General features: G+C 41.2%; 2 protein-coding genes across 3 annotated transcripts; one reads left to right on the top strand and one right to left on the bottom strand.

Moving 5' to 3' along the window:
* The first annotated feature begins 10506 nt into the window (after positions 1 to 10506).
* Positions 10507 to 19102, top strand: LOC100824588 (probable metal-nicotianamine transporter YSL3). Its single transcript, XM_003566363.3, has 6 exons — positions 10507 to 10884; positions 15101 to 15270; positions 15938 to 16035; positions 16140 to 16274; positions 17336 to 17519; positions 17608 to 19102. The coding sequence occupies exons 1-6, from the start codon at positions 10548 to 10550 to the stop codon at positions 18736 to 18738; spliced, it is 2055 nt and encodes a 684-aa protein (XP_003566411.1). The 5' UTR covers positions 10507 to 10547; the 3' UTR covers positions 18739 to 19102.
* Positions 19103 to 19634: 532 nt separating this feature from the next.
* On the bottom strand, positions 19635 to 23551 carry LOC100837562 (protein kish). 2 transcript variants are annotated; one of them, XR_002963836.1, is made up of 5 exons: positions 23181 to 23551; positions 22970 to 23076; positions 22125 to 22159; positions 20771 to 20942; positions 19639 to 19927 (listed from the first exon to the last, which is right to left on the bottom strand). XR_002963836.1 is itself a non-coding variant. In XM_010233276.3 (4 exons), exons 1-4 carry the CDS (start codon positions 23181 to 23183, stop codon positions 19860 to 19862), a joined length of 213 nt encoding a protein of 70 aa, XP_010231578.1. In that variant the 5' UTR covers positions 23184 to 23512; the 3' UTR covers positions 19635 to 19859. The 2 variants fall into 2 exon arrangements, 1 of the variants encoding a protein (XP_010231578.1); XM_010233276.3 differs by lacking the exon at positions 20771 to 20942 and having other exon boundaries at positions 19635 to 19927; positions 23181 to 23512.
* Between the last annotated feature and the right edge of the window lie 938 nt (positions 23552 to 24489).

The raw sequence follows: 24489 nt of genomic DNA, 5'->3' as shown, positions 1-24489 counted from the left end.
GATAGAGGAGATGAAGGGAAACGGTTCCCGTGGAATAGATGTTTGGAAGGACCGGATAACCGGTGGATCCAAGCATTAGCTTGGGGAGTTCGCCAAAGAAGAGAGTGGAGGAACTATATGGTTGGGGGCACAGATGGAGAAGGAAGAACACTCCCACTCAACCAGCTCCACCCCATTCACTCTTTAGAAATCCACTGTCGGTGGTTGTACCGCCCTGTGAAGGGAGGTTGTACCATTGTCCGGTAGTACTGCCCTGGGAGGAACGGTAGTACCGCCCTGGAATGGCGGAACCTCCAAGTTTCAAAACATGAAACTTGTGCTTTGAGAATAGATGGTTTTTAGGTAAGATTAAAGGCTTAGGATAAGATGCGCACAAAGTATATAATATGGCAATACACACTCAAATTGCAGGATGCAAATTTAAAACCAATTATGAGTGTTTTTCCATAGATAATCATATAGTGTCATACTTGACTAGATATGCAATGAATTCCAAATAAGAACCAACTCCTTACGTGAGGAGGTGGTGGCCTTAGCCACCATGTTTGAGCAAATATGATCTTGACACCTCGAAGATAAAGTCTTGGGCTCAAGAATCAAAACTCACAATTAAGTACAAAGTAAATAAAACAATTTATTCATAGTAGAAGTAGCACTTGCCCATGAATAGAGCTATGCTCCCCCTACATTCATGCCTACACCAAAACAAGATAAATGTTAACCGTGGGTAGGTGTGCAAGTTCATCATACCACATTACTTGAATCTTATGATATTTAGCTCACACCTCAAATCACATAATCTTGCTTCGTCAAGTAGCTTCATAAAAATATGCGCTAGTTGCTTGCCCGTGGCTACAAATGAGAGCTCAATATATATCACCACGTTCCACGTGCACTCAAATGAAATGATGACAGATCTCAGTATGCTTCGTCTTGCTATGTTGCGTGGGGTTGTGGACAATCTTGATAGCACTCCCATTGTCACACAAAAGAGGCGCACTTTTCACAAGTGATTCTAAAGTCTAATAAGGTTTGCCTCATCCATCACAATTGTGCACAACAACTTGCGGCTGCGACGTACTCGGCTTCGGAGGTAGATAGAGACACACAATTTTGCTTCTTAGAAGACAACACACCAAAGACCTACCAATAAATTGGCACGCCCCGGATGTGGACTTCATATCCATTTTATCTCCCACCCAATCCAAATCCGAATATCCAATAAAATTGAACTTGAACCTTTAGGATACCATAATCCAAAGTTTGAGGTATGAACCAAGTATCAAAAGATTTTTTTGGCCGTCACTAATTAAGTGACAATCTCTTGGTGCGGATTGACATCTTGCACAAACACCCACACTCAACATAATATCCGATCTAAATGCACAAAGGTAGATTAAAGATCCAATCATAAAACAATATACCTTTTGATCAACATATTACCATTGGGATCGAGAACAAGAGAACTTGATTTTGGCATTGGAGTCCTTGCACACTAGGCATCATCCATCTTGAATCTCTTGAGCATGTCTTGGGTATATTTAGCTTGATTAATGAAAATCCGTCCTCTCAATTGTTTGATTTGAATCCAAGGAAGAACTCCAATTCACCCATCATAGACATCTGAAACTTATCGGTCATTAGCTTAGAAAATCATCACTCAAAGCATTGTTAGAATAACCAAATATATATAATGTCGTCAACATATAGTTGGCATATAAACAAATCACCACCAAATCTCTTAGTAACAAGAGTGGAATCAATTAGCTCAATTTCAAATCCACAATCCACTAACAACTCTCTAAGGTGCTCATACCAAGCATGTGGAGCTTTCATAAGTCAATAGAGCGCCTTATCAAGTTTATAGATGTGGTTAGGAAATTTAGGATTCTCAAATACCGGTGGTTCTTTAACATACCCCAAATCATTTAGTGGACCATAGAGAAATGCACTTTTAATGTGATGCATATGCAAAGTAATATTATGATGTGATGCATATGCAAGGAAGATATGAATAGATTCAAGGCGAGCAATGGGAGCGAAAGTTTCATCGTAGTCAATACCCTCGACTTGGGAGAAATTTTGAGCCACCAATCTTGCCTTGTTCCTTGTCACTTGCCCAAGGACATCTTGCTTGTTCTTAAATATCTATTTGGTCCATATGACATTCTTGCAATTAATCCTTTGGCTTCTCAACCAATGACCACACTAGTTGTGCTCGTAGTTGTTTAATTCTTCATCCATGGCATTAAGCCAAACCGGATCTTTGAGTGCTTCATGTACCCCTTTCCTCACGCTTCCTAGGACCTTGTCCAAGGTGTGTTCTTGTTGTTGAAGACGTGAGGCGATCCCCATAGCACGACGATCAAGAGCTTCTTGAGATGTATCTTGACGCTCAATGGAAGCTTGATCATCTTGAGGATCTTGATCTTGCGCATCATTGGGTGATGAATCACCAACATCTTGAGTTTGATCTTGCCCTTGATCAACTTGGTCATCAACATGAGGGACTTGTTCTTGGTTTGCTTGTGGATCTTGTGTTGGCGAGGGCTCCACTTGAGTAGAGCATTGTTCTTCTCCTTCTTCCACACGGGGTTCCTCAATGAGCATGATTTTACCTATGCCCATTCTTCATATGGCTTGGATAGGAATTTCAACATCTACATCAACAAGATCAACTTACCCCATATGAGAGCCATTATTCTCATCAAACTCCATACTACAAGATTCTTCAACAATTCCAATGTATTTGTTGTTGTCTCTATAAGCATGGGGGTAAGAAGCATAACCAACAAATATACTCTCATAAGTTTAAGTTCACACATAGCTAAACGAACACCTTTCTTGAAAATGAAACACTTACAACCGAATACCCGAAAGTACTTGAGGTTGGCCTTGTGTCTCGCTAGAATTTCATCAGGAGTCTTGTTCAAGATCTTGTGGAGATAGAGATGGTTGGTTGCATGGCATGCGGTGTTAATTGGTTTGGTCCAAAAGTTGTATGGAGAGTTAAACTCCTCCAACAATGTCCTTGCCGCATCCATATGAGTCATATTCTTTCTCTCCACTACACCATTTTGTTGAGGGGTAAATGCAGCGGAATATTGACGTTTCATACCCCCATCACTAAAAAATTCAGCCAAGGTGTAGTTCTTGAATTCGGTGCCGTTGTCGCTTCTAATAGCCAAAATATTATACCATATTGGCGTTGGGCTTCATTGGAAATGTCGATGAAGGTTTGTTGGGTCTCACTCTTGACTTCAAGAATATACCATGTGTACTTATAATAGTCATCAACAATAACCAAACAATATTTCATACCACCAAGACTACCATTGACTACCATTAGTTAGAGGACCGAAGAGATCAAAGTGAAGGAGCTCCAAGGGCCTCTTGGAAGTGATAATACATTCTTGTGGGGAAGCCTCTCTTCTCATGTAATTTACCTTCAATGCAAGCACTACAAGCACAATCTTTGGCAAAAATCACATTGGTTAGACCAAACACATGTTTCCCCTTTAGAAGACTTTGCAAAGAACTCATATTGACATGGGGGTTAAATGGTAATGTCAAAACCATCCCATATCAAATTTAGTCTTTAGACATGTTTCGGTTTTAGTGGGTTTCTTAGAGAAATCTACCACATAAGAACCATTTTCCACATATCCAACAAAGGCTACTTTAAGAGTCTTGCTCCATACAAGGGTCACATGGTGTAAACCAAATAAAGATGAAAAGCTCATAAGTGCTTATTGACAAATGGAAGTAAATTGAATGAAGGAGTTTCAACAAGGATAACATTCTCAATGGAGGATCCAAAGATGTTATCACCTTGCCAAGACTCAATACCTTTTAATTTTAAGAGTCCCCAAATATAACTTAGTTGTAGCTAGATGAGTAAGGTTTAAGCTCAACAACCAAATTCTTGCATGCTCCCGGTCATATGATTTGTAGCACCGCTACTAATTATCCATGACGCACCACCGGAAGCAAACACCTACAAGATCAAGTATTGGTCTTGAGAACCCATTTTTCAACGGATCCCCTTTTGTTAGCAACAAGGGTCTTAGGAACCCAAATAGACCATTCAACATATTCATAAGGAGAACCAACAAATTTGGCATAAACATGCCCATCATTAGCATGACAAAGAACATATGAGGGATTAAAATCCCCGGCACTATTATCATAAGTGGCATTGCCACTCTTCTTGTTCTTAGCCTTCTCTTTAGCCAACTCCCCTTCCTTCACAAAAGAAACGTTAGTTTGGGGAGTAGGTTTGGTCTTCTTTTTGTTGTTGTTGCATTTGGACTTAGGCACATACCCAAGCCATTCCTTTCCAATAGATTCCTTTTGATTGCTCAAAAGGTCATTTAGGTTCTTCTCCCCTTGGATGCAAGTGGCTAGAACCTTTTCAATTTGGGCTTTCAACCTAATGTTCTCCTCCACAAGATATACATGCTCACAACAAGGGTTAGTTGAAGTAACATTAACACTAGGAGGACTATTAGAACCCATTTCTTCCACAAGAGAACATTGAAGATGATCACGAGACTCTTTGAGTGTCTTAAGCTCACTCTTCAAGGATTTGTGGTCTTTTTCAAGTTGCTCAAAGTCCCCTAGGATTCTAGCATGGCCATCCTCAATATTTGCAATATTAGCCAAGTATTCATCCCCAAGCGACATAGCATGTTTATAAGAACCTTTAACCTTAGAAAGTTCTAAAGTAAGAGATTCCTCAATAGCTTCCCTATTTGCCTGCTCTTCTTCCAAAGCTTGAGTAAGCGATCTCATTCGCGGCTTCACGTTCAAAACATTCCTTCTCAATGATGATCTCTTCTTTCTCCTCAAGAAGGGCATTGGCTTTACCTAATTGTCCCAAGAGGACTTCAAAATACCTCTTGGTCTCTTCCTTTATGCTAGTCATGAACTTATCAAAGCCATTTACCTCAACCTTGGGCACATCTTGTTCTTCCACACAATTCATCAAAGATACACTTGGTTGCATGATTATTTTATTGGAAGGAGTTACGATGTTACCTTTGGCCATAAGGCACTTGTTGGTGAAGCTCTTGTTTTCATTGGGGGAGTCGAATTGGGAGATTGAAGGTGAGGAGGAGGTGGAAATGGCAACAAGGGCCACTCCCACTACCTCGTCATCTTGTCCTTCTTCATCATCTCCCGATAAGTATTCTTCTTGAGCCACCGACATACTTTGTGGCTTTAAGCTTGTAATATACTTTGAATTACTTGGCTTGAAGTTCTTGTTGTTGTTCCAAGATGTTCTTGAAGCTAGAGCCATATATTTATTATAAGCATATTGTATTGCTTCAGGACAACTCTCCTCTTCCTCTCTCTCTCTTCTTCTTCTTCTTCTTGATGTGACACCTTGGCCTTCAAAGTAAGGTTTGTGACAAGATAATTCCAAGCTTCTTTGGCAGTGGTGCACGAATGGATATGAGGAAGATTCTTCACTTGAAGAGACTTTTCAATAATATGCAATGCCCTTGGATTGAGTAGAAAATCAATATACTCTCTCGAAGTTAAGTTTCCTTGATCATGTGGCTTGTACCCATCCTTAATGATTCTCCATAATTCAATTGAAGTTCTACAAATATAAGATCTCATACAAAATAACTAATTAGAAAAGTTAGATGCATTTAGATTTGGTGGAGTACCTTGAGGGATAAAATGAGGCATGGAAATGGAAGGGGATGCATAATGTTGAGATGAGGACACCTCACAATATGACCCCAAACCACCTATTCCTTGGGAATGGTTTGCTCTCACATCAGTAGCATTAGCCTTAGCTTTTATTGCTTTGGCATCCACACCCGGTTTGTCCATTTCCTCAACGGGTGAGGATTTGGGCAACTCGGGGTTGGTATAAGATGTAGTGGGAGCATTGGCTTTAAGTCACTTGGCCACTACGGAGTTAACCTCAATGAGTATGGATGGTTTAAGATATCTCAAAATCTTAATCAACATGTCCATACTCACTTTGGTGCCCATAGTAGCTTTGTTTCCAACCACCTCACTCACGTCGGCCATACTCTTAAGGCGGTTAAGCCCTATTTAAGAGACTTGGCTCTGATACCAATTGAAATATCGGCATGGTCGACTAGAGTTGGGGGGGTGAATAGGCGACTAACAAATTTTACTTTTTCTTTTCACTTTTATGGATACAAGCATCAATATATGGGTTCACTAAAACGTCTAAATGATGAACACCCCTAGTATGATGCAATAGCCGAAGCACAAGCACAAGCAATAGATAATCAATTGAAACTTACTTGATAGCCAAAGCACAAGATAAACAATTAAGCTTTGCGAGTAAGTAAAGGGGCAAGAATGATACCACACGGGGAGACGAAGATTTCACCGGAGTTCCACCTATTGGGGTCGGTGTACGTCTCCGTTTGGAGGAGCGCTCTACCACAAAGGTAGAGGCGCCACAAAGGCTCACTCTATTCTCCAACTCACCACACCACAAAGGTGGGATGAGCTCTCACAACACCACAAAGGTGGGATGAGTTCCACTAGTGTCTTCCTTGAGGGCGAACGCCGAACCCTTACAAACAAGGAGAAGGGCACAACTCCACAACTTAATTGGAGGCTCATTCCCGACTCTTCAAGCACCTCCTCACAAGATTGGAGGCCTTGAAGAGACACCTTCCGGCTAGGAATCCCAAAATTCCAAGAGTAACAAAATCCACAAAGGAAACAAGGGGAATCAACTTTTCAATTTGGTGAAACCTTAGATCAAGATCTTCTCCTCCAATCCTCAAAGAATCAAGATTGGGGAAGCACTAGGGAGGGAGATCTAGGAATTCGAAGCTCTTGTATTTAGGGGAGAGAGGAATAACTTGGTGGAGGAGGAGTTCCGAGGTAGGGGACGACTCCTATTTAAAGGGCGCCTCAAAATCTGACCGTTAAGTGAATTTCGCGCAGCCGGGTGGTAGAGAGGTAGCAGAGAGGTACTACCACCAGTGGTAGTACCGCTCCGATACCGCTAGAAGACAATAGCGTTTAGGTGCGGTTCCGGTACTCGGGCGGAACTACCGGCTTGAAAAGAGCTGCACTGCCGCGTTGGAGACAATTAGGCACTAAACCCTTAGGTAAGATTATGAGGTGGTCTCTCTCCCACTAAGGAAACGGCTTTATGTGGGTGCAAATATAGTAGATTTGTGTACGTGAAGTTGATTCACCCAAACCTTTCCCATGTGGACTCCCTCTTAATAGTACGAATTTCCTACGACTCAATATAAATAAAAAGCCGTAAATCAATCTACGCTTCTTTCCTTTTAGAGGGCAACGAACTGTCTTGTGCCATTTGATCTCACATCTGAAACACTCGAGCACACGGTTAGTCCACGAGTCATGTTGTCATTAACACCAAAACACTTAGAGATCGAAATGCCCTTTCAACTTTGTAAGGGAACGTGTTTCTCAGAAGCTACTACAAATCAAGTTCATCTCTTCAAAGGATCAACTTGCAGACATCTTCACCAAGCCTTTGTTTCTACCACAGTTCGAGGCTTGTAGGCGTAATCTTACCCTTCTAGACTCTTTAGGAAGTGGCTAAGATTGAGGGAGGGTGTTAGACATGTATAGCATCTGTACTTGTACCTATACGTGTATCATGTAAACGTACCTTTGCATATATGTGATAGGCCACCCCTAGAGGGTCGAGCTAGTTCCCTCTAATCATCTGTTTAACACCGTTCCAATCCGGATTTATTGCACCTGGTGGCAGTCGCATTGGAAATCTGAGCCATCCACCCCATGCTTGGGATCTGTGCCATTTGGCCCATTTCTCTTTCCAAAAGTTATACAAAAGACATACAGGACATGAAAGAATAGGGCTCGATTGACAGGAGCACTGTATCTTTTTTTTAGAATAATAAGGAGCTCTGTATCTGGTTCGTCCGATTAGCTCTAGGATCTGGGCCGGTGGCCATGTGTCTCCCAAAAATGAAATAATACGCAAGCGATGGCCCGTGTGCCGTATGGGTTAACAGTAACGAATACTGGGCTAATTCGTTGGCAAACATGTGCACAAAATAGGACCGAAGACTAGCATATTGTCGATAGTGTATTAATGGGTCAATCAAAACGAAATTCTTTTGTTTCCTCCCATGGACTCCATATTTGTAGATTTGCCATGTCGCATGTTTTGCTTGATGTTTCCAACCGACAATCCCGTACCTATCGACCTTTGAGCCAGACGAACTTGAGCAAAGATAATTAGTTAGTTCATGTCAGTCTTTGCATGTGGCCTCACCATCTTGCCGACCGGACAAACTATATGCCGAAGGACCGTGGATAATACCAAGTCCTATCAAAATTTATATTAAACTGAGTTTATGATCCAGATTTCAATCAGTAATTGTTTCTACTTTCCTCAAATTTCAGTACCATGATATCATCATCTAAAACATATACATCCCTATGTGTGTTAACCATTTATTTTGATGTTCATACTAAGGGCCCCGAATTCTATATTCGCCCTGAGCCCCTGAAATCTCAGGGCTGGCCGGCTTAAAAATTATCATAATTTACCAAAGTTTTTTTTTTGAAGCCCCAGGCTCTGGATCTCCTTGCCTGGGGCTTACGATAGTTCTGCATGTCAAGAAATGTTTTGAAACACTACGAGGAGAAGCCAGATAACTTCCCTAGATGAAGAGCACCCGACCTACAAGGAAAAATTGGCATAAGTTCTGCAAAGTGATGTGGAGCAATCACTCCAGATGAGGGAACATTGGGAACGTAAAGACGAGTTCAAGAATGAGTTTCCAAATTTGTTCTCTTAGCTCGAATTCGCAAATGGGATTCCTTGTAAGGGTGGAAGAGTTGTAACACATTCTATTTTTATGGGTTGGTTTTGTTGATATGTGAGTGTGTTCTTCATCGATGACGTGGTGTACCAACAATTGGGACCAATCTAGAGATCAAGACTCTCCAATCCAACTGCAGCCTGGAAAAAAGTAAGTTTTCCAGTAGCCCAATAGGATGTTATTAGGCACATCTTGGGCTTGGAGATGGGTTCAGAAGAGCAGGATACATGCAGGATCCCATTTGCGTCCCAAGATGCTATAGTTCTCCTCCTTCTCGCCTATAGGTATGTTAGAGTATCTAGAATTGAGTTTTGTTTTATCTTTCTTCATTGTACTCCTCACAGTCAGAAATATATGCCCTTTTACTCTTTTTTCAAGAAAAGGAAATCTAAGGGTAAAGGCGGTGGTAGATAAATAGACAGCACCTCTGTTTCCGGTTGAAGTTGAACCGTCACTCCACACCATGGTCCTAGCATTCCTCTATACACTCAACAATGTGTAACAAGCAATCCTGTTCAATTTTATAAATACCACCGATATGGTTAGCCCATTCTTTAAGAAATTGTCTGAGGTGGTGTGTCTTTTATTCTGCCACCTTCCCATGGACGTGCCCCCTCGTGTAACTCCACCCCACTAGCTGATCATAAGGTTATGGAAGTCTTCCCGACTCAACACTACCAATGCAAGGTTTTGGTTACCGAGAGGTATTTTTGGTTACCGCATTTCCCTGTCCCTTCTGAGTAATAGGTTTAGTGAACAAAAAAATGTCACTTGAATTAAAATTTTGAATTTAAGCCATGAATGAATACGTGAACATCAAATTAGCAGAGAATGCAACCTCCACTATACCATGATTGTATTTACGGCATTACATATGTGCAATAGATTATCATCTTCAAAAGAAAAACATTTGATTCAAAGTTTGATTTAACAAAATCCGTCTGGTGAATGGCCAGGTTTTTCTGGTTACCAGGGTTAACCCCCCCTCCCCTCCTCCAGCGTAAAAAAGGATCCAGACAAAACTTTGACCACAACTACTCAAAACTGAAATGGACTTGATTCGCATGATGACCTTCATCTCCCGAATCAATGAGAGAAGTGTGTATGGTGCAAAGTGGTTGATTTAGAAGTGGGTTCATCTTTGCGGATCCTAAATGCTATATCTTTCCTCTTTGAACACTCATCTGCAGGTATGTTCCATTGTACTCCCTTCGATCCATAAAAAGTGTCGCCCACTTACATTTTGTACTAAGTAAACGACACTTTTTTATGTATTGGAGGGAGTAGGTGAAAGTTTTGTTCATCGGTAATGGGAGGCCTTTTTGACTATCTTTCTCAAGAATATAAAAGTACTTCTAGTTCCTTCTAACTTGCAAGGGTGAACGTCTGTATATAGTATAGCAGATAAATAGCGCCTCTGTTCCTGGTCGAACGGCCACTCTGTTCCATGATGATGGTGTTCCTCTATACGCTCACAGCCACTACTTAAACCATGCTTACATGCGGCAAACCAGCCTTTGTTCCGGCCATTCCACATGCTATTTTTGCTCGTCCCCGCCTATACTTGCTCTCCACCCCCGACCACTCCCAACCGTATGACGCACTCCTACAAGAGCAAGCTGACCGATAATAGCTTTCTTCTTCCCTAACAAAACTAACAAAAGCCCCACAATCACTTGATCGATCTCAGCTGGGGGTAAGTGAGTCGCCATGGACGCCATGATCAGCGACCCGTCGCTGGCGATGTCAGTGGAGCGGGCGTTCGAGAAGCAGCCGCTGGCAGGGACATTGGACCAGGTGACCCCGCGGTCAGTGGTGATCGCGGTGGTTCTGTCCATCGTCTTCGGGTTCGTGTCCCTCAAGCTCCAGATGACGGCCGGCGTCCTGCCGAGCCTCAACATGCCCATCACCGTGCTCAGCTACATCTTCCTCAAGTGGTTCGTCGGCCTGCTGCGGACGTGCGGCCTCCCCGCGCCGCCCTGCACGCGCCAGGAGACCGTGTTGATAGTCACCACCGTCATCACAGTAGGCAACTTAGCCATAACCGGTAAGCATATCCTGGCAATACTCACTATATCCTTCAGGTATTAGTTTATCTCTACAGCAAATTTCTGGAATTTGCGCCTAGCTTGTGTAATTGACTCAAGTCGGCTATACATGTGGATATAGCTAGTGGCGTTGTGTAACGTGCCAAGTACGTATAGACAAACTATTTAATAGCTAGTCACAGGCCCACCTCCAAGTCCCTCTTCCGAGGCGATTCGGAGGATCAATGCCGCCGGCCCAAGTCCCCCAAATTCCAACCCCTCGTCTCCCTCGCCGTCGCCAGAGGAGGTCGCCAGGCAACGTCCCGTGCGACCGACGGCGGCAGCAGGGCTGCCCTCGGCCAACCCAGTGCGACCGTGGCTCATCCCTCTCGTTGGATCCAAAAATCCCGGCAAAATGCATCCGGTGCTTGCAGTTGCGAGCGTCACCACTCAAGTCGCACGCTGGTGAGGTCTTATCCTGCTCGTCGATTCCAAGGGTGGGAAAGTTGCATTGCTTCGATCCCTGTCCTGAAAGGGTTGGTGAAAGACAGTCATGGCTAATACTGAAGTGTGAGCAGATGGGAAACATTAAAAATTTTCTTGACCGGTTGTGTCTAGTGCGGCCTCTGGATTTCGATGTTTTGCGGTGCTATGCGGTCCCATAATGGCAAGCCCCGCCATTCATCAGCCTTATAGGCTTTGGTTGCTGCATTGATGTATTCTTTTTACCGGACTAGTTAATAAATTAATAAACTGTAGATATGTACATTATTTTGATGCAGAGGCCGGTGATTTCAACCTTCTTTTCGAAAGAAAAAAACTGTGTATACGACATATGAAACTTGTCTCATTTTGCTTTTGACGTGTCCAGTGGCGAGCACCCACGAAAAGTCTTGTCTAATTCAGTCAATTATCAACTGATAGATAAAAATACAGTCACGTATTTTTTTTAAGTGGCCCTGTCGTTGGTCACTCGCTCGTTCTGAAATACGTATTTTGCCAAGTTGACATATTTCAACTGCTGTTTTGTTTGGTCTCCACGTCTGTGCTACGTCAGCAGGCACCAAGGAGGAACGGGTTATGAAGTTTTTGTTTTTGCAACATAGTCCTTTAAGCAATAAGCTTTCGGTTGAAGCTAGATCTACTTAATAGGACTGATTTGACAAAAAAAAAACAGAAATGACTATCTTGCAAAGCTCAACAACTCTCTCCCTACCATGCCTCCTGGTGTGGAGGTCAAACCATAGCCAAATATGTCTTATTCCCTCCTTTTCGAAAAAAAGAGCCAAATATGTCAACTCATCCAGGTATGTATGTATGATGGGATGAGTGACTAAAGTTAACCACTTACAAAAGTTGAGTGGCCATATTTTGGTGTATACAAAGTTGGATAATTAAGGTGGACCAAACATTCAAAATTAGTGATGTGGAATGTATATTACTCTCTGGACACCACCATGCGAGTGAGCCCCTCACCCAGTAAAGCTCCAACGAAGCCCCTAGTGATCGAATATCTGGGAATAGGTCTAGGAGGCTCTCATTTCATCCCTTTCTTTCTGTCTCCTTCACTTCCTAGGTGCTCTCACCCCCACTGCTTCGCCTGCCTCTCCCTCTCCCTCTCCCCTCCATTTGCCTCCACCGCATGAGAGAAGAGGCAGAGGCGCTTGGCCCTTCCTTCCCCCTTATATATATAGTCAGATCCAGGGTTGTTGCTTTAGGAGCTTTTGGCATCTTGCTGTTCTTCTTCCATTTTTCTTTTATTGGAATATGCTTCATTTTCCGACGACCAAAACTTCTGTGAGTTTTCTTGCGTCCTGACGGTGGCAGAAAATCTTGGAAAGGTGTCCGGTTCTGTCCTCATCGAGGTTACGCGCCTCCCCCCTATGTATCTCAAAAAAAAATCCTACATTAACTTTACTTCTTCATCTCCGGAGATCTTCACCACCTACTCTAAAATCTGACAATTTTCGAGGTGCTTTTCATCTCTAGCTCAAGGTTTAGGCAAGCAAGTCAGCTTGGAACTAAGGCAAGCATCCACTCTCTTTTTCTTGGCCTCGGGTCTGACTAAGGGACATGCATGATAATTTTTCAATGTACTCTATGAATCTCTCTAGAGCCGGTTTTTATCCTATGCAAGGAAGAGGGGCTGCTGAAGTTGCAATGGCAATGTCTCTCACTCTCGCTCACTCGTGGGTGGATAGACGAAGAGGAAAACACAAGAGATTTGTGCAGCGTGCAACCGTCCGCTGTTTTTCCGTTTTCATTCCTTTTTATTCTTCAGTACATGCCGTAACAGAAACACAACTACTAGCCCACTTCGTCCCACTATTGTTGCACCATCCCACGATCGAAACTCAGTGAGCTCCAACTAACAAACGTAAAGGAGATAACTACGAGCCATACCGTTACATAGTATAGCTGAAACAGTCCACAGACGGACAAGTTATTAGTTGAAAAAAACGCTATCTGCTAACAGAAAAACTGCAGTACCGGATAAATAGCTGAACGAGATTAACACTACAGCTGCTACTCCCATCAAGCTCCATGACGGAGGCCCGCTTCGAAGATCCAGCTCGTCATCGCTGATGTACTGGATGGTGCCTGGTCTACTCTGACAGCTCAGGCCATCCTAGCTAAAGGCCCTTCTCCGGCTGGAGTGACAATGCCCTCATCATTTCCATCCGCTCCAGGTTCTCTCTGCTCCCCTAATGTCTAAGCTTATTCGAGGTTTGTGGATGTCGATGGGGGATCCTAGCTCAGAATCTTTTGATCTATTAGAGGCTAACTTCTTGGCAAGATATTTGCATCGCCGGTGGCACTGCCAGCATGGGCTCCGATGGGCGGCAGAGAGACAGCCGATAAGCTTCAAGGTCCAAGCGTTGAATTTTGATACGTCTACACGTGTCCAAGGAGGGTTTAAGACCAGCTAGAGTAAAGTGGTTTTCTATAGTAGTGTTTCCAAACACGGCATGTTGACTTGACCGATACCCGACATTTTGTGAAGCTAGGCCGAGAGGAGAGTTAAGGTGTGATTGGTAGTGGATACACAATGGTGCATGAGACTCTTGGTCAAACTTGATTTTATCATGTTGTATTCTAGGTATGCATGAGCGTGTACTTTTAGTCCATGTCCAATAAATAGAACTTCGCGTATGTAATAATATACTAGCAAAAGACCGGTGCGTTGCACAATTAGAAATGTATTAAAAATAGCAATTTTAAAGTTTGATGTGTTTGATCCTGACGTACGACCATGCACGTGCAACCATGGTGTCGCAGGTTGAATCCCACCAAATCGTCCGTTTCTCTCCGAATTTAGACTGGGGAACTAATTCCCACAAATTGACAAACCGATTCTGCCCATAAATTCTTCGTTTGCCCTTACCGTTTTGGGGAGATGCGGCGGTCGGAGCCATACTGCTTGGGGTTCGCTTTGTTTCCGTTTGTTTGCTCGGTACTCGATTTAGGTGGTTCTTTTTTCTCATGCTGGACAGCTGCCCTACCTTGATTTTTGGCAGAACAAATTAGAATATGCACGTTTCAAAAAAAAATCGTATACGCAAATATAGCTTCAGACGTTCGTTTCGGTCGATGCTTGGTAAATCGGCAGCACCTCGCGTGCTCGTTGGGCTGGTGATGGGCTGCCTCATGGGCTTTGTTCGGTGCGGGTAGTAAAGCTCAGCGGAGAATCGGTCTGACTCGATCCAGTCGACAGCGTCCGCGCACGGTACTCGCGAATGCGTCCATACCATCACGACCAACTCCAATTTAATATATTGTAATAGATATTAGCGGAAACAGATGATTTTGAGGCTAGAGATGGACTGAGTTATCTTTTGAATCCACTTTTAGAGTTCTAAATATTTATATATCTATAAATAAACAAGTCAAAGACTCTTGGAACACCTTTGAGAGCAAATCATAAGCGTGTTTTCTTTTTAGTCCGGGTTGTCAATACAAACATTCAACTCTTCGATCGTTAATTGATTGGATGGAGGACAATTCGTGGCCATGCCTACCCCCTCGTACCCAATGTTGGCACAGAAATTGATAGGTGCCAAACAAATTTCTCACCAATGTTACCGATTTTGGGTTCGCCCAAACATTGGATGCAATTTGAGCTGCAAACCAATTTACTTTTCTTTTCTACATAAATGTAATCTGCCATAAAAGAACAAATCATGTTGCATTTTATTTTCACATTGACCAAATTATTCTCTATATTTCATGTTCTAGGTGGGTTTGCTTTGTACATCACTTCAATGACTTCTGTCGTGGCGACATCACTCGGTGAAGAACATCCTGATCCAAAAAACATTGTCGACAATTTTCCGACAGGACAATGGATGCTATTCCTTTTCCTTGTTGGTCTAATGGGAATATTCACTAGTGTGCCGTTGAACCAGGTATACATATTAGCCCCTTCTACTCCCTCCGTCCCATATTAAGTGACGGAATATTACATGTATCTAGACGCTTTTTGGATATAGATACATCCATATTTAGACAAATTTGAGTCACCTAATATTGGATGGAGAGAGTATATCTTTACTTCTCAATGTAATCTATGCATTTTTGTAGATTATGATTATTCCAATGTCCACTAATAATCATACAAGTGAGTTGTTTGGGAGAAAGAATTAATTTATTTCTGTAACCAAGGACTTATGTACCATACTTCTGTATAGTTTTGCATAAAGAACATTAGTTATATTTTTACCGGAAGAACATTAGTTATATTTCTAGCTATGTGTAATATTGTATCAGACTTTGGATTATTTTGCTTGAGTGATTCGGAAGAAAAGGTTGTATTTCTATAGCAAATCATGGTTCGATCACAATACTAGTCGAAGAATCAACTATTCCCCTGGACAATATCTCTGATTTGCACACTCAAGACAATGTTTATGCGATATTCCAAGCCGTGTCACCTTTATCTCAATCTTAAGCATATATATTATGAACTTCTTGGAGTATAAACTATTTATTGACAATAACTAAAAATAAAATTCTATTTATTACTTACAGTATAACTCGTAGGTATTAACTAATGAATGTTCCTTCTCACTATAGGTGATGATTCTTGATTACAGATTACTATTCCCTACTGGGACAGCTCAAGCTCACCTTATTAACAGTTTTCACACCCCTCAAGGAGCTTACCTAGCCAAGTATGTTATTCCCTTTCTTCCCTATGTACAAAGTGGATTTCTACAAAATTAATTTGCTCATTTTGCATTCTTAAAACTAATACTCTTATTTAATCCTAATTCAGGATGCAAGTTGCAAGCATATTCAAATTTTTCATAGGTAGCTTTTCTTGGGCTGCATTTTCATGGTTATACACTGCAGGCAAAGATTGTGGATTTTCAAGCTTCCCATTGTTTGGACTTGAATTATATAAGCACAGGTAAATATGTTTACGAAATGTTACATGAGAATACAACGTACGGGTCTAAATACTGCATTAGTTTATCACTTTGAGTGGACTAGTATATTATTTATAAGAACTCCAATGTGATCTACATGAAAAGTCCAAGTTAATCCACAATTTTTTGCATACTTTCAAAATATATCATAATTGTACATACCATTAGAAGTATATGTATACGGGCACTACGTCAAGCACCAAATTAAAAGAAATTTTGAATAGATATTATGAAAGTTTTATCTATGGAAAACCATTGGATATATATCCAAATGGAATACAAAATTTCGAAGAAGACATTTGGATTTGAATGTGTTAGGGCATATTTGAATCACATACCCTGAAATCTGGGTATCTGATCATGCACACTCTGAATTCTTTGTGTACGATTTTATTAATACCCTAACATCTTAGTTTTTTGAAATTTCCAGGATGTATGTACTGCATTTGAATTTTTATACTCGGGTACATACGCAAAAACTGAATGTTTCGAAACAATATATCAAAATATATTACCTAAAAGAAGAATATATCAAAATATGGCATGCATTCATGTTTTTCAAATACTGGTGTCTGGGCACCATGCCATCATGGTGACCCATTTGGTTTTATATACATTGCGCTACATACTCTATACATTGTATGGAATGAACATGGGTGTAACTGCAGCTATTAGTACAAAAGGCTTTCCAAATTATATGATATATATTAGAAAAATCTCCTTCATAGATCAATTCCAAGTTAGTGAGCGTGTCATCAATCTCTGTTTCAACTTCATCTTTCATAATGTAGGAGAATAGTATTGTAGATACATCAACAACAAGTATTCGTTCCAGATATAATTTTACTATTTTTATTCACATGCCATATTATATCAGTAGTTAAAGTTGTATTCCAGAGGAAGTCATATGCAACGTGATTTTCTTGATTTGTTTTCCAGTAACATGTTTATAAAGAAGTAGAGAATGGATATGTGATATAATCCTGTACAAGCCTTATAGGAATACCTACTTGGAGTAGTAATATATAATCTTGTGCTGCAGGTTCTTCTTTGATTTTTCTGCAACATATATTGGCGTGGGAATGATGGTCCCGCCTATGGTAAATATTTCGTTTCTTTCTGGAGGCATGGTATCTTGGGGAATTTTATTCCCGTTTCTCGAATCGAAAAATGGGATATGGTATAATGCTAGTCCAACGAGTTTGTCGGGACTGAATGGGTACAAGGTATAATACTAACTCCCCAAAGTCCAAACTCTTCTTTTTTTCTTCTTAACATTTGATGTGGGTCTAACTCTTCCAAGTTACACGACAGATCTTTATCACAGTTGCACTGATTGTCACAGATGGCCTCTACACTTTGATCATGCTCCTTATTACAGCTTACAATGACTACAGACTGAAACGGCAAGAAACAGATTCAGTGGTGGCTAACTACTTGAAAAGACACCCCAGCCTTAACTACGATGATCGTAAAAGGATCGAGGTATTCCTTGAAAACAGAATTCCTGTTTCCATACCAGTGGTTGGGTACATCATATGTGCAACAATCTGTGCAGTTATTATCCCAAACTTGTTCAGCCAGATAAGTTTCTATCATGTCATCACAATATATACTATTATCCCAATGGCTGCCGTCACCAATACCTATGTAGCTGGGCTCACGGACTGGAACGTTGCATATACTTATGCCAAGTTCACAATCTTCATCGTCGCAGCATGGGTTGCAAAACCAGGCGCCATTGTCGCTGGCCTTGTAGCTTGTGGGATAGTCGTGACATCGCTTTATATTTCTTCACTGACAACAATGGACATAAAGACAGGTTACATGACACTAACCTCGCAAAGAGCTATGGTCTTCATGCAGATTGTTGGTATAACCATTGGTTCTGTTATTACGCCGTGCATCTTCCGTGCCTTCCAAAGAAGCGGCAAGGCCCACGTCCCCATCGGATCAGCGGACTCGGCCTACCCATGTCCCTATGCTGGACTCTATCGTGCCATTGGAATGATCGGCTCGGCCGGTGTCGACGCGCTCCCAAAGCACTGTCTCAAGTTTTGCTTCGCCGCTGCTTGCTTTGCCATTGCCATAAACACAATTTCCTTGCTATCTCAGCGGAAAGGTTGGGCGATACAAGCGTATATTCCTAGTGTGACAGTGTTTGCATTGCCATTCACCATCGGATCAGCCGTCGGAATTGACCTGTGCATAGGTAGTGTAGTGATGTTTATCTGGACCAAAATGAATGTCCAAAGCGCCGTCTTATTGTCAGCAGCAGTTGCGTCAGGCTTGATGTGTGGAGAAGGACTATTTACATTTCCATCAGCACTACTCAGCCTTTACAGTGTGGAGCCACCAATGTGCATGAAGTTCATTCATAGTGGAAAACAAGTTGATCTCACAGAGTCTTTCTTCAGAAATATGGGAACGCCTACAAAGCCATGAGGGATGTATATATTATCCGGAGATGAATTTAATCCCCCGTTCTGAGCTAGCGTTTAAGGGATGGAAATAAATACTCTGCAGCATTACACATCCAAGCATCATTGGATACAAAACAGAGGTTGAGGGTGCAAATACTGCAATCTTCAGAAGCATTTTTTAGCATTGCTGCTTTGAGTTTTGGGCATTAGTAGAAATTGCAGTACCATAGTAGATCTGATGCATTTAGTTTTGATCTAGTAGTGGTAGGTGCATGTCTCTAATGAGCATAAATGGTGTTCTCTGTTTTTCTCTCTAACTGTATCATTTTAGTGCCAACAGCTACAGAGTTTTGAAATGTACATGCACAAAGGCATTGACATGTGCATTTTCCTTGCGGTTTTGTCATGGGAAACATTGCAGCACCCAAGACAGAAACATTGCAGCAGCACGACAGAAATTTATATTGCTCGCGGTTCTATTTTATCGGCTGTTCAGCGCAAATATCAAGCTAATCCCACGTCTTGTATGCACTTCACCAGCCATGTAGTATAAATTTTCTTTAAGCAGCTTGACGTTATTCACACATCCAAGTGCACAAATCTATATGAGATGTATTATATGAGGTGTATTTTGGAATGGAAGGATTACATAAACATTCAGTTCAAAGTTCAATCAACTTTGTCTTGTTTATTTATTGGCGTATAAATTTATTTTGATCTTAAATTTGACACGGGCTAGATTCATGCCATACGGATGTCAGCAAAGTTTTGAAATTTTCTTGCGGATGGCAGTAAAAATCAGCGCCAATTTACTGCATACTGAGCGGTGTTCTTTTAATAAGTTATGAAATTAATGCAAAGCAGAGGGGCCCAGTAAACAGAACTGGTTTTGCACATCCAGAGAAGAAAAAAACAGAATTGGTTTTGCACGGCCCAATAAACCTTCCATAGAACATAATCAATCATCGGTGATTTACTAACCACAGAACAATCACGTTACCATTTCCGTCTTTCCCCAGGGGCACAACAGTACCTCTCCATCCCTATTAAACTGAAAAAAAAAGGCTTCTCTAAGAAATACAATGTGACATGGTTCTTCCTACAAAAGAACTTCTGCAGCCAGGGATGTGATTGCTCTGGCCTTCAGAAGAAGATAGTGGACACCCCCATAGCGAAGCACCCAAATGCTACCCAAGGGCTCAGACGTTCACCTGATGAAGGAACACAATGAAGAGTGAATTACGCGGTACCATGTTCTTCAGAAAAAGTATGTCTCGTTGTTTTCGTTGCATAGGCTTGACAGGCCATCATCAATAAGAAAATAATTACTATCGGCAATTGTTGCACCAAATCATCATCAATCATATGAAAGCATGCATGGGCAATATATTGGAATTCTGTGCACACAAAAAAAGATATATTGGAATTACGTGCTGAAGAAAAAAAAATCAGCTTCTATACAAACTGTCAAATAACTTGTGAACAGAGACCGAAATACACATATCAGAAGGCAAAAACTATGTGTCGGTTCTTGAATTTCTTAATGGCATATCAGAAGGCAGAAATCATGTGTCAGTTCCTGAATTTCTTAATGGCAGCTAGGCATAGCTATCTCAACAGAGTTCCTGCTAATGTATAGCAAGTTACAGAGTGAATAATATGTGGTTGATTGTCACTGGTTACATCTATGGTTATAAGTTTTATTTTTTTAGAAAATCTGTTGTTTATGTTGATCCTTCCTCACACTACAGAAGTATTCTTCCAGGACAAACCAATTTATAAAATAGGAAGTTCAGGTTTGTAGTGAAGAAATATCATAAACTTAATGAAACCTGTTAGCTGCTAGAAACTGGTACGGAGTAGTAGTTCCAGGAAAGGTCCTGGTACAGGCAAAACCTAACACAGACTGAAGAGTATCAGCATTCAAATTTCTTAACAAGATACAAGTTCATTCGCTCTCAGCAGTTATGCAGTTTTGGCAACTTAGCATAGTCTTTAACTGCATTGGCGGAATGTTTTTCATATTGATTGAGTTACAGGTTGTTAGAGACTACCACGGAATCCTATCATAGTCACCCCCAGGGTGCCCTTCATCACCAAAGCGAGGATCAGCCAGAGCACGTAGGAATGCTGACCACTACATAAGCTGCTGGTGGAGAAAGCTGTTCGAGCTTCCCCTACATGCTTCGCGGGAGTCACACAAGACATAGCTGGAAGTCAGAGGGCCTGTAACGTGGAACGGAAACCGCCTTGAACCAACAAACTTTGAGTGAAGCAAGTGCAACTTAGATTGATTTCACTGCCATTGGGCTATTCAGATTTCAGGTATCACTAATAAACATTATGAGTGCTTTTATTACCCTTGTTCCATATAAAACCTCAGAGCACAGATACAAGTCTCTAAAGATTAAGGTAGTTCGTCATTTTGAGTCGTAACAGAAATTTTCTCCAATCGACCATGAGGACGATGATAATGAAATGAATAGACATGACAACCACCACTGATAGGCTTTTTCACGTCTGCAGTCACAACCTGACCTTTTACTGAAGAGATACAGCATACCACGAAGCAAAATTTTCAGTTAACTTCTGCATTACTAATAGTAATTAGGGATCCCTAGTAATAATATATTGTGGATTTCTGAACAAGCAGTAAGGATTCCCGACATAAGAGCCATAGAAGCATGGAGATTGTTCAACCTTCACCCATTTCAGCCTGTAGGCATTTTTTGATACAAAAACTAACTATTTCAACAAATATTTTAGCATTCATAGATATAAAATATAGTAAGCACTAAGCCTTCCCCAACAATAAGAAGAACTCCAACAAAACTTAGATAGTTCGGCTTTTCCATTTTTATTGATTTAAAACTCCAAACAAGATAATGGAATGCAAGGTACTCCCTCCTTTTTTTTTCGCAAACATTGGCGTATTTAATTTTGTTAAGACAAGGCTTTGACCAAGAATTATTTTATTAATATGTGTTATTTAAGAAATGAAATTTAGATCAATAGATTCGTCTTCAAAAGCTTTTTCTGATAATTGTGGTTTCTTATCATATAAATAACATATTAACAAAGCTAATATTGGTCAAAGTCTTGTCTTAACGAAACCAAATACGCCAACCTTTGTGAAAAGGAGGGAGTATTTAAGAACATTCTTCTATAAATAACAACATAGTAAAATCTTCACCAAGAAAAAGGATTTCTACAAAGGAGCAGAAGTACTTAGCATTTTGATCCTCCAATGTTTTCAATACAGTTTGACGGGTGAAACTAGGTACATGTTTGACAAAAACTAGTGCCCTAGATTTACAAAATGAAAGAAACTAGGAAACATGCAGCAGGTTTCTGATGAATGGAAATGAGTGCACAGTATTTGAGATGGAAGCAGAGCAAGAAGCATACCTATTCGGGCTGCTTTCCAAAAGAAACCACGGAATCTGTCAAGATAAATTCATGTAAGAAAATGAAGAATCTCAGAAAAAAAATAGTATTTGCAGTTTGTTCTTCCAGTCCTATATTTGCCCAAAATTTGGGAGGATCCCTAACCTTTCAAATCTAACAAATTGTGTGAATTAACTGCACACAAGAACAGCACTAGGACCTATTTGATCCAAAAGATTTACAATGACTTTTTGCTTGTGTTATCCTTAGGGATTTCAGCTATGAAGGTTCTTTGTTTTGTGGGATTGTAATCCATCAGAATTATTCTTAAGGATTACTTCGCAATACATTTGATAGGAAAAGTTCCATTGGCTAAAACATATTATAAAGGTTCCAATATTTTTCCTATGGTGTGATAAACACGTTTAATGTAAATTCCGTGGTATCCAATCCTATAGGATCCAAGAAAGCATAACAACATAATCCAAGTTTTTTCCTATTTATCCATTTTTGAAATTTTAGGAATCAAAGAGGGCCCGAATATTTTGTCCCCGTCGATTTAGCTACTGAGCTTTATGTTACATAAAGAAAAGGGAGTATCCGACGCGAAGACAATAAAAAGAAACAACTTTTACAATTCTTCCATGTTCACCTTCATCTGTACCAGAGATAAGAGGTTGCAAATCACTCTGAATCAGCGTAAGGTCGGACTTGGACATCCACAAGTGTTTACAGCACCAAATTAAAATGGTCTAGACCAAAGTTACACAACGGTTCCGCATGAAATTTGACGGTTCAATTGTTTGCCCAGAGGGCTCACGAAGAAATCCCCAATTTCCTTTAAATTTGGGAGGCATAGAAAATACCCAGTGCGATCGTTGAGGATGGCAGGGAACTGCATCTTGATGTAGGTGCAGGTGCAGATCACTAGCAGCACGACAATCAGGAACGAGTTGAAGTTGAACAGCGCCGACTAGAATCACGCCAGGAGCCAAGAATTAGATTGCCAGATCCGACGAATTAACCGAAGCTAGGTGAAGGAGGTGATTTGGAGAGGACGGGGAACCGGGGACTTACCATAGCGCTGGCTTCCTTTCGTGGTACCCCTCGCCGCCGTTTCTTGATTTCCTCTCTTCAACAAACTAAGCTAATTGAGGTGCAAGAAGGGGAAAGGCAGTGAACTTGATTCCGTAATCTATCGGAGTATAATCTGGATCTACAGGATCGAGGTGGATCTGCATCTGCGTGCATCTCGGGGAGTACATGACTTGTATGGAGTTCGCGCAAAAGCAACCGAGTGTTTTCCTTTTTCTCTTTTTTTCCTTTTTCTTTTGCAAAACCTAGACTCTATCAGGTATCAGCCTCGGGTTGTCTTGCATCTGGGACTGTTTATATTCCAATCCACTTAAAAACGAAGATTTTCTCGTCCTTTGTATTTATGATAAGTCTTAATAATTTGACTAAAACCACTACGAGGACTGGACTACGGGGAACCGTACTTAGCGTACGGCGCCCCCACGCTCCTCCCGCGTCCACCTGCGTGCGTCGTCTTCCGTATCGTGCATCCCTGGTGTAGCAGACCAGCAGCTGTCGTGTGGTGCAGCTATCTTTCCCCCGGCACGGTGGCAGTCTGGCCCATCAGCACGAGCGGGGCCCAGCAGCACCAGTTTGCCCAAGTGTACTGCAGCCCGCCCAGGCCCGCTAGCTGATTGCAGTAGAGCACATGCAGCACCGTTCAGCCTTTTTAATTTGAGATTCTAAAAAAAGCCTTTTAAATTTGAAATATTTTTGCGGCGTACAAAAATTTGATAAAGTTTTATTATTCTAAATTAGACATATTTTTGGGGCGCATAAGAATTTGATTTGATGGACAAAACTATGGTGCGCGCGTCTCGACCACGCGACCGTGCACACGTAGTGCTAGCATGCGGCGTCCATCTAGTCTATCTAAATTCACGTGAATTCCCTGTTTGGAAATTTCAAAACCTTTCATCTAAACCGTGCACCGAGTGACGATTTGTTTTCACCTTTACTTTAATCGTGCCAAGTTTTACAAAACTAGATCACATGTGGATATATTTATACAACTTATCTTTTTGTCAGAAATACCAGATTACGGTCGCTTGTTTACCGGGTTATGCTCTTGTTTCCCATGTTAACATCACTTGTTTACTAGGTTATGTCCCTTTGTTTACCATGTTACTATCACTTGTTTATCAGGTTCTGTTCACTTGTTTACCGGGTTAAAAATCACTTGTTTACCGGATTATGTTCACTTGTTTACCATGTTAATATCACTTGTTATCAGGTTGTCTTAAAAGTCACTTGTTTATCGGGTTAAAAATCACTTGTTTATCATGTGAAAAATTATTGGTTACCAGGTTAC

The sequence above is a fragment of the Brachypodium distachyon genome, chromosome 2 (genome assembly GCF_000005505.3).
Source record: "Brachypodium distachyon strain Bd21 chromosome 2, Brachypodium_distachyon_v3.0, whole genome shotgun sequence".
Classification (NCBI taxonomy): Eukaryota; Viridiplantae; Streptophyta; class Magnoliopsida; order Poales; family Poaceae; genus Brachypodium; species Brachypodium distachyon.
The sequence above is the reverse complement of the archived record's forward strand: the minus strand, read 5'-3'. Positions and strand labels throughout refer to the sequence as shown.